Source organism: Salmo trutta, chromosome 10 (assembly GCF_901001165.1).
Source record: "Salmo trutta chromosome 10, fSalTru1.1, whole genome shotgun sequence".
In the NCBI taxonomy this organism is placed as follows: Eukaryota; Metazoa; Chordata; class Actinopteri; order Salmoniformes; family Salmonidae; genus Salmo; species Salmo trutta.
This window is the reverse complement of record NC_042966.1, coordinates 28,425,433-28,435,175: the sequence shown is the minus strand read 5'-3', so window position 1 is coordinate 28,435,175 and position 9,743 is coordinate 28,425,433. Positions and strand designations below refer to the sequence as shown.

Below are 9,743 nucleotides of genomic sequence, written 5' to 3'. Positions count from 1 at the left end.
GAAAATTCTGGGTTGGAATATTGTCGAAAAAAAATACCCATATTTTTGTCTACCGACATTCCGATGTCAAAGCAATGAGGATCTTGGCCGCGGAATGTATTCCTTTGTCAGCATGTTCGTTTATGCGTTTCACTTTAGGTCAATGTCCTTTAGCTCCTTTGGTTGGACTAAGGGTAATGATCAACATTTTCAAGATATGTTCAATAGATGTTTCCTATACTTTTTTTTGGATTGCAGCTCATTAAGATATCCCGAGTGTCAACGACATATGTCAATTCCAATGTCAATAGAATTGATACACTGCATGCATGTACACGCATTCTGTTTTGTGTCTTAAAAGTTAATGATGTTAAACTGTTGAATTGAGTAGTTAGTTATTATTCCACCAACATAGAGTAAAACAGTTGTAGTCTCCCTGAGCCCAGAGTAAAACAGTTGTAGTCTCCCTGAGCCCAGAGTAAAACAGTTGTAGTCTCCCTGAGCCCAGAGTAAAACAGTTGTAGTCTCCCTGAGCCCAGAGTAAAACAGTTGTAGTCTCCCTGAGCCCAGAGTAAAACAGTTGTAGTCTCCCTGAGCCCAGAGTAAAACAGTTGTAGTCTCCCTGAGCCCAGAGTAAAACAGTTGTAGTCTCCCTGAGCCCAGAGGTATGCTCTGGCCTACTTTTTTCTCCTTTCAAAGGAGACGTCCTGTCCTCACAGTGACATTGAAACTATACCGTTCATTTTTCACAGCTACAAAACATGTTTTAGAGAACGGGAACTCTGTCGAGGAACAATAGTAATCTACCATAATCATTATTTTCACTTCCCTTGTAAGTATAAGGGTTATTACGATTGGTTTTGATTTTAGGATAAAACGCCTGGGGAAAGCTTTTCTGTGGGGAATGCTCATCCCTGGGTGAAGAAAGGCTCTTTCACCGACCCACAATGAGAGATTGAGGCAGGGGAGGAGTCCACCATGATTAGTCCATTTAATGGCGCGTTTACTTAATTTCTGTATTCACTGGCAACCATAAACAAAAGGGGAAACTGGACTCTCGTTTAAGAGCCTATAACGTTGACATTTACCATAACACATGCATATATTTAGGGGCAAAATACTTTTTTTTTTACATCGTAGGCTATAACCTATGTGTAGTTTCGTAAAAGGACCACAGCATGTGTATCAGAATCATTATGCTCGCATGAGCATAACATAACCACTTCTCAACATAGGCCTAGATGCTCATAAACGCTTGATGGTGGATAATGAACACTCACTTAAAAGAGAGACTTAATGCAGAATATATAAGAAAATGGAATACTGTATTTGATTTAGAAATGTACATTAACATAAACACGCAAGAAATGAACATTGAATAATAAGCGCTTTAGGTGATGCACGGGGAAGTACAGGACTTGAATTGTTGAAGAATATTCCAATGTTTATATTATATACCTTTTGCATAAATGTGACCGATAACACGTTTATATAGCGGCATTATCCCACGTTAGGTAGTCTATCAAAACAAACAAACAAAAGAAACGCCTAGAGCACTTTTTTTACGTTTTGACAAATATTTTATGTATAGGAACACCAAGTCAAGAACAGGGATAGAAAAGAGGATGGAGATGGGAGAGCAATATTATGTACAAGCATATCTACACATATAGGATATTACAGACCGCGGGAGAATGATGGCATTATTTGAGATATACATAATTCAATATAAAATCTTAAAATAAAAATAAAAATCTGATACAGTCATAACGATTGGGTTCCACATTTGACCATGTAGGCCTACCCCACACAGGCAGTGACAGAAGTGTATAGTAAAAAGGTGCTTACGACGTAAATGATTGTCTGATGAACATAAAGTAAAACAGGATTGCATCTTGGCTGAGCGGCATCATCACTTGGACTAAAACAGAGATGAAAAGGCGATAAACACCCTCTGGTAATTCCCTCTTCTCGATTATCCTTGTAGAAATATTGAACAGGGTATTTTCCCCAGATACCAAAAAACATCATGCAGGTAGTGGTGGGGGTAGGGGAAGGCTTGGTGGGTCCATTGAAAGCGCTTAAAAAAGACGTGCTTTTATATTTTTTTAAATATTTAAATCAATTGGTCCTTTTTTCATCCCGATATTTCATAGTTTTTTTTTTCAGGTCCATATTTCCTGTAAATATTTCTCTTTTTTTATATCATACGTCGCACTCGGAGTCACTGGAGGTTACTGAAAGAATGGACGTTCCAGTATCAACTCGCTCTGTCATACTGGAGATGCTGGTAGTAGGACTGGCCGCGGTCGACGGCGATTCCGCCGAGCTGCGTGGAGTGCACCCGGATTCTGAAAGGGACCGCATACCGTTCTGTCCTATTCCCTGGTGCTGAAGCCTGGAGAATATAAAGAAAGGGAAAATAACATAGCAATTAAATACAGTGTTGCTCCGCAAAATTGCGTTCAGCCTGCTTGTCATTCATTCGCTGACAAGCCTTTAACAAATGCAGCTCTGTAGCCTACACATAATGGGGGTATGAATTGGCTAAAGCAAAGCAGATACAAATACTAAATGTGGGAGAAATATAACAGTCTATGTTAAAGTAACAGGCGTGTTGTTAGCTACTTAAATTCATGGCCAATGTAGTTTGAGAAGTGTCTTTTATCGTAGATTTTGTCATACCCAGGCCTATCCAAATTAATGAAAGATTACATTTTTCTGATTTGTTTTGATTTACTAAATGAATTAATCCATGATGTACTCTTTTATCACTGAGAAAATGCAGATGAAGAAATATAGCTGTGTTTTTCACCGACTTGTCCGTTTTTATTCAGTTGGCTTGTTCAGTTCACCAATTTGTAATAAATTATTGCATTGCAAATAAATAATAGGCTACACACTGTGAATCGAAAACATGGCTGCAAAACAGGCCATCATTTTAGAAGAAATATTTTGTATTTATGTTTATGTTGATTTATATCAAGAGTGTTATGCATCAATCATTTCCAAACATCTAATGTATGCGTTTCTTATGTGTAAAAAGCACCACGAATAAAAATGTAAAATTGGTAACTGAACTCATATTAATATAGCAAAACTACCCCATCTTTTTGTGTGTTTTAACATTATTATTTGGTTGTAGGCCTATCATAGTCTACACTGTCTTTTTACAGGTGCAACCTTTGAATATATAGGCATATAATATTATTTTGATTAAACAAGTAACCAATAACCTACAGTATTTGATCGTAGGTGTTATGTTTCCTGTTTGGGATCCATATCTATACCACCCCTGCAGTGTATGTGATGTTTCCAGACAAAAACGTTCACTTGTTGAAGATAACAACACTCTCTTTGGGATTCAAGATGATAATCGAAAACGTGCACTATTGTAGTATCATCATAATATGCTGTACTCAAAGTTTAACAGACTTATCAATAATTATTTGCGTTATTGTCTGGAATATAGGACAAATTCAAATGTACATTGTTGATGATTTTCTTTGTGTGTATTTCCTGTTTTGTTATCTAACGCATACCTTGATGTTTTCATTTTGCTTATCAGGGATACTAGCATACCAGGATAGCCTGAAGCCTACAAGCTTTGCTTTACGCACGAAAATGTTTTACGCATTATACTATTTTGGGGATTATTTTGGAAAATAATAATAGTTCTATTTTTCGGTAGGCAGTGATTGCATAGGCCTATGAGATCAAAAAGTAAAATGTCGCCGTGCTCCCTCCCCACCCCTAACTATACACCCAACTTGCTCATTTGTAACCCCTCTATAACCGTGTGTATTACTACGATGAAGTTGAACATTTACATGGTATATTTGCATTTCGATTATAGGAATTATTGTAGTCTATTTGGTGCTATGTAGCATATGCTATGACAAATTAACAGCGTACTGACCTGTTTTTTGCTGCGGCGGCTCTGTCTCGTTGCCTCCGGTTTTTAAACCAATTTCCGACCTGTGTAGGAGTGAGTCCAGTGGCTTGAGCCAGTTCCCTTTTCTTGCTGGGGTTTGGATATGGGTCCTGAAGATACCACTCCCTTAACAGACCGCGCGTCCTCTCTTTGAAACAGTGCGTCTTCTGCTCGCCGTCCCAGATGGTCCTGGGCAGGGGGAACTTCTTCCGTACCCTGTACTTATCAACCGGACCTAAGGGGCGACCGCGCAGCTTCTCGGCCTCCTGGTAGTGTGCCTCCAGCCACATGGCCTGCAGTTTGCCGTGGGAGTCCTTGGTAAACTTGTGGTTCTCCAAGATGTGGTACAGGTCTCGGAAATTCCCCGTGTGGAAAGCAACCACTGCGCGAGCTCGCAGGATCGACTCATGCTTGTTGATCTGCTCGCATGCTCCGGGTGCCACCGGCAGGGACCACAGGAATCGTCCCAGCCGTTCAATGTCTCCGGTTTCCTCCAGCGTCTCGCAGACGCTCGCCACTTGCTCCGGAGAGAAGTTGAGGGTCGGTAGCGCAAACATTGACAAGTCTTCTGGAGACCTGGTGCTGGGAGTGCTGCTCGCCAAGAGCACAGGGCGCTCAGCGAAGTTTGGCAGGAAGAAATGGGAGGGATAAAGCTCTAAAGGGGATCTGAAAACCATGGAATGACCTGAGAGAGAAAGAAAATTATCAAGAAAAAGAATGACGAGTAAAGATTGTATGATTCAATAGCTATCGCCTATAATGACACCAGCCTCATAATATCTCCCCCTAAATCCACCGTGAGTGTAGCATTGAAACATTTTGTTTCGCTTTTCTATTGGTCTTCTTGGTGTCGTTGTGAGGTTGTCATGGCAGCCCTGCCAATCACTGTCAAGCGTGCCAATCATTAGCCACTACGTAGACTAGGGCTTTCACCACTTCTGTTGCAAGCACGGGGGGTTATCACAAACTCCAATCTCAACACCGCCCTCCCACTGCACGGCTCTCGTGAAGTAGAAGCCAACGCTCGCCTATTTGTTGAATGGAATGAGCAATTAGTGGGTGGAATATTATTGCGATCTTAACGAGGCTCGTTAAAGCTAAAGAAGATATGTAGGGTAGAGATGCTTGGTGGGGGGGGGGGGGGGGGGGGGGGAGACACACACCGGTATACACCTTTGAAAAAAAAGGCTTATAACAGAGTCAATTATTTTCGGATAGCGTTTTCTCAAAATAGGCTAGGCTATATTGCGCAACATATGTAAAAAAAATATATATATATATCTTAAACCAATGAAATAGTATTGGCAATTTGTTACCGTTTGATATGTCTGTCTGACTTTTACTTCCGGAGATGAATCGGGAAATGCTATATGTCAATATTTTCGTGACAGGGTCTGGGCACTAGCTTTGCTCAGAGACCAGCAGACCCGGGCTGGTGTGGTTGTAATGAGCAGTGGCTCACCCTCTAGTCGAGTTTGGCCTCGGCTGGTATTACGCAGCGGTGCACCCCTGGCCCACTGCCCAGCGCGGGTGTTTCCAAACATTGTTTTCATGTCAAATGAATATCGATGGGGTGCATTGTAATAATTAAATGCTGATCAACTGGACCATTTCAATTAAGAACGTTTTTCCAATGTTATTTTTTGTTGTTGATGCAGCTCTTTCGCTCTAGGCCTAGTAGTTTTGACGACCATGTATCAGTTTATATCATTATGGTGAGAATGATTAGTCTGCCACAATATAGCCTACAGAAAAGTAGGCCTATAACCTGTTTTCATTTTCACAAACGATAGGCATGATCAATATCCACATTTGTCTCGGGATTCGGCTTAGAGCCCACATCAGCAGCCGTAGCGGTGTGGTTTTCATGTTTATTACAAAAAACGACTGTACTGCCTCATATTTAGAAAGGGCTTAGTTGGTGTTAAAACTGTTTTGAGTTCACAGTCGCGAACAGTGCTCACATTGTATAAGCGCATGTATAAAACGTAGTGAAACACAGCATATATACGTCGGCTAATCCACCCTCAATAAAGCTGACATAATTATCCTAAGCCGCCTTTCTAAATCGTTAAGAAATTCAAAACTTTTCCTTCTCTTTCTCAGATTTTTGCATTTCCCCGCATCTTCCTACACGACCGGTTCCAGAATAACGCTCAGTCGCGTATTCATTCTCGTCTTATCATATTCACTTCCTTTTACAATTAGTGTGAGTTTTGTTTCAGTGGCTGCAGATGCAGATTTAGACATATGTGTAGCTTTGCTTTGTTTTCGCGCGTGTGTGTAGTGTGTGTGCACTATAGGGGTGGGGTGATGATCTTGTTGGAAGCGTTTGGGCAGGTTGTGTCTTAGGGATCAAACCTGTTTGCTCCCTTGTCATACGAAACTCAGGAGAAGTAATTCCAAGTGGCACTTGAATTGGTCCGGTTGGAAAGCTTCTTGGACTGGAAGTAACCTGCGTTATTTCCATGCTGGCTATAGTCATGTTAAAGCTAACCTCCCCCTTCTCGCTCGGCCAATATTAAGAGGGGGCTTAACTGGAAGTACTCGGAATATTCAAAGCTGCTTGTGGATCCAGGTATATGCATGGGTTCCAGGTATTACGTGGAACTATGTTTTTAAGGAGATGGAGCCTAGTTGTAAGCAGCCCTCGCAGGCAATTCGGAAATCACTTAGGTGAAATGTAAGACCTGAATGGGTTTGCAAAGCCAGTGGTAAATCCATTTTTTTACATAGCTTTTGTCTACGTTAAGCACGTAATTAACACCCCCAAACAAGTTTATTCACCTGGCCTAATTGTCTGTTTATCCTCCAGCCTCTAATGCTCCTCTCTTAACGATAACCAGCAGGAGGCAAGTTCCTCAATGTCGACTAAACATTAGCTCGATCTTTGTTTATTTGCCGCACAACCCCGACTTGACAATGCAAGCAGGAGATAGAAATAACACTAAACCGACAGCAACAAATATTAATTAACCTTGACTCGGCGTGTTTAGTTAGCAGGGATTTATTTATTTGCGCCCATTGACTATAAACTCAACATTTCGAAGTTGGGCTACATATTTTTTTCAGTGTTCCAAGGGGGGAAATAAACAAAGGTCTTACGTCATATTGTGAGAGGGGAAACGGAGGAAAGACAGAGGCACTCTTTGAAAAGGTAAGAAAGCATTCGTTTTTATTTTCTTCCCTAGCCTCGGCTCCTCAAATGATGAACAGAAAAAGCCTGCTACACCCACCCTCGATCAACATGCGTGCGTAATATTGGGGGTATTTTCAGGATAATGACTGAAAATAATGCAGCGAGGGTGCGTTGACTTTCATATTTTGATTTATTTAGCTTCTGATGCATATAGACTATACATACTTCAATATACGATTTTGACACTGCATGGTCGAAATATGGATATATTTTTATGACGGGTCTTGGTCACATGCTGATGTGGACAGCGACAAAGTTTCTTAAAATGTTATTGACTGAACTCGCAATAGAACGGATTATAACTTTTAGGGTGACATTTTGCTATATTTACCACAAAACTACGTTATGCATCAGTCAGCCTATAGTTGTTATTTTTTTCTCATCTGCTCCTTTTTAAAATTCTTTCACCTGCTATTCTTCTTTTCGTCCTCCTTTCCCCTTGTTCATTCTCTCCTGTTTAATCAGGTTTTAAACGGGGGATTGTCAACGATGAACTAACGAGACGGGACTATCGTCTATGCATTATTTCTTGAAGGAATCCGTTTGTCCAAGTGCAGAGGGGAAATCCTTTCCGGATCCTGTAAGTTCGTTAGACACACACTGAGCTCTGCCTCTAAAGTTGACTATTAGAATAGCCCAGGATTTGCTCCAGACGCACGCTTTGGATAATAGTGACGAGCTCACCCAAATGACTTAGGCTATAAAATGTCGATAAATGCATGAAAAACATTAACATTTAAATTACAATGATTGATTAGGTATATTGCCATGTCGTTTTAGTGTCAAATTATATGAAAAAATCTGATATAATTTGGTCTGCTGCTTTTGCGTCTGTTCATGGAGCAGCCACGAGCACCAGCCAGTCCTTCAAGCCCTGCACAGCAAGAGCTGCTGCAGCTGTGTGATGCTGTCGGGACGGGGCGCAAATACCCCTTTCTCTGTGTTTGCTTAGCACCGGCTTTCAGCCCTCTTTGCTTTGCTGGGAGTCCAAACGTGGCTTATAGCGCTGGACTGGAGCATTTCTTCTTATTGATGGTTATTACGATGATTATGAAATACACAACTTTAATCAGACATACCTTTATAGACTGAAAATATTAATTGGATATTGTCAATACTACATTCTTTATTGGCTATTGATACAGCCTGGGTAGTATTGACTTGGCAGATGGTCTTGGGAGGAATTAAGTGTTTGTCAACGATAGCAAGAATGAGATCCAGAGGGGCAGAATAGAAAATGGGGATGAAGATTATACGAGATGATTAGGCCTACGCATGCAGGACGGGCGACTGGGTTTTTTGGACAACAGTTTTCTGATTATTTGTTTTTGCAAAAAGTCTAGAAATCTGCTTATTTTCTCAAAAAAAAAAAAAAAAGTTCCTGAACTTAAACCCAGTGCAGACACATTTTTGCTTAGAACCATCCGAACAATCCAGTCCTATCGACCTACTACACCAACTCTTTCACCAAACCCTACATTATTCAACTGGAAAGAGTTTTTCCCAACTTCTCCTTTTATTTTTTGTGTGGTCTCATTAAGTGGGCATCCTGCTAAGTCTGCGGGGTTATACGGGAGCTGTCCAATCAGTGTATTTGCACGGCTTGTTAGCGACAGTTAATGAGGGTGCTCCGTGCACGGAGAGAATGGCGCCTCAATGTTAGATTTACCTTGTGTCAACTCGTTACTTCTAATGAAGCCATTGGAAGCTTCTCAGTGAATGGAGCCGGGTGGCTGGAACTGCAGGCCCTCTTTCTTCCGGTTCCTCTAAGGAGGGCTTTCGTTGGACTGAACTCCATGATGCATTTATCAGATGGTGGGGGTGCACTGAGTCATTTGGATTGAACAAGAGAAAAGGGACGTGTGTGTGTGTGCCAGTGTGTGTGTCTGTGTATGTGAAAGAAATCACCCCGTGTAATATCGCAAGCTGCTGTCGTGTAGCCTACTTGGTCAATCGGGTTTGACGTGTCAGTTTGCCTCTCCAAAAGTTCACTTAATCACCTCCACGCATGCAGGCGCTCTCTCTGCTTACTTTTGGCCCGGCCCCTGTGTGATTTAAGTCGAATCAACAACACGTCATTGCCTCTCAATTCAGGTAAAACGGCGCAGTTTCTCAAATGCCTTTCCAAGTGTGCTTTCCCTTACTATTCCTGCTCACTGGGGCACCACTTAAAAATCAATTAGTCTTTCATTTCCTCGAGGGAATTATTCGAAACAAATGTAGGCACCCCAAGCAGGATAATAAAAAAATGATAATTATGTATTTGTTTATTTTAACCCTTTATTTATTTAGCATAGTATGCATTTATTTATCCATATAAACCAATTGTTTTCACCTCCTTTATCCCTTAATGATGTAGCCTATTGTTATACATAGGTAGGCATACATCGAACACTATCAGTGAAATAAATAAACAAGCCAATCTCACATGTTCAGAGTCAAACATACTCGCTGGTTAGATAAATAAGAATCTGAAATGATGTAGCAATTATTACCTAATAATATTAGAGCTTTTCATTACGTTAATAATTGCAATTTTAGAGATTGATAAATTGATAATGTAGCCATGTTAGTCTGAGTCACATGGGATCATATAGGCCTAATTGGCAGTAGCCTATATTGGATTTAAAA

General features: G+C 40.9%; 1 protein-coding gene across 1 annotated transcript; it reads right to left on the bottom strand.

The window, feature by feature from the left end:
- Nucleotides 1-1,285: 1,285 nt before the first annotated feature.
- six3a (SIX homeobox 3a) lies at nt 1,286-4,699 on the bottom strand. Its single transcript, XM_029765228.1, has 2 exons — nt 3,899-4,699; nt 1,286-2,377 (listed from the first exon to the last, which is right to left on the bottom strand). Exons 1-2 carry the CDS (start codon nt 4,588-4,590, stop codon nt 2,185-2,187), a joined length of 885 nt encoding a protein of 294 aa, XP_029621088.1. The 5' UTR covers nt 4,591-4,699; the 3' UTR covers nt 1,286-2,184.
- Between the last annotated feature and the right edge of the window lie 5,044 nt (nt 4,700-9,743).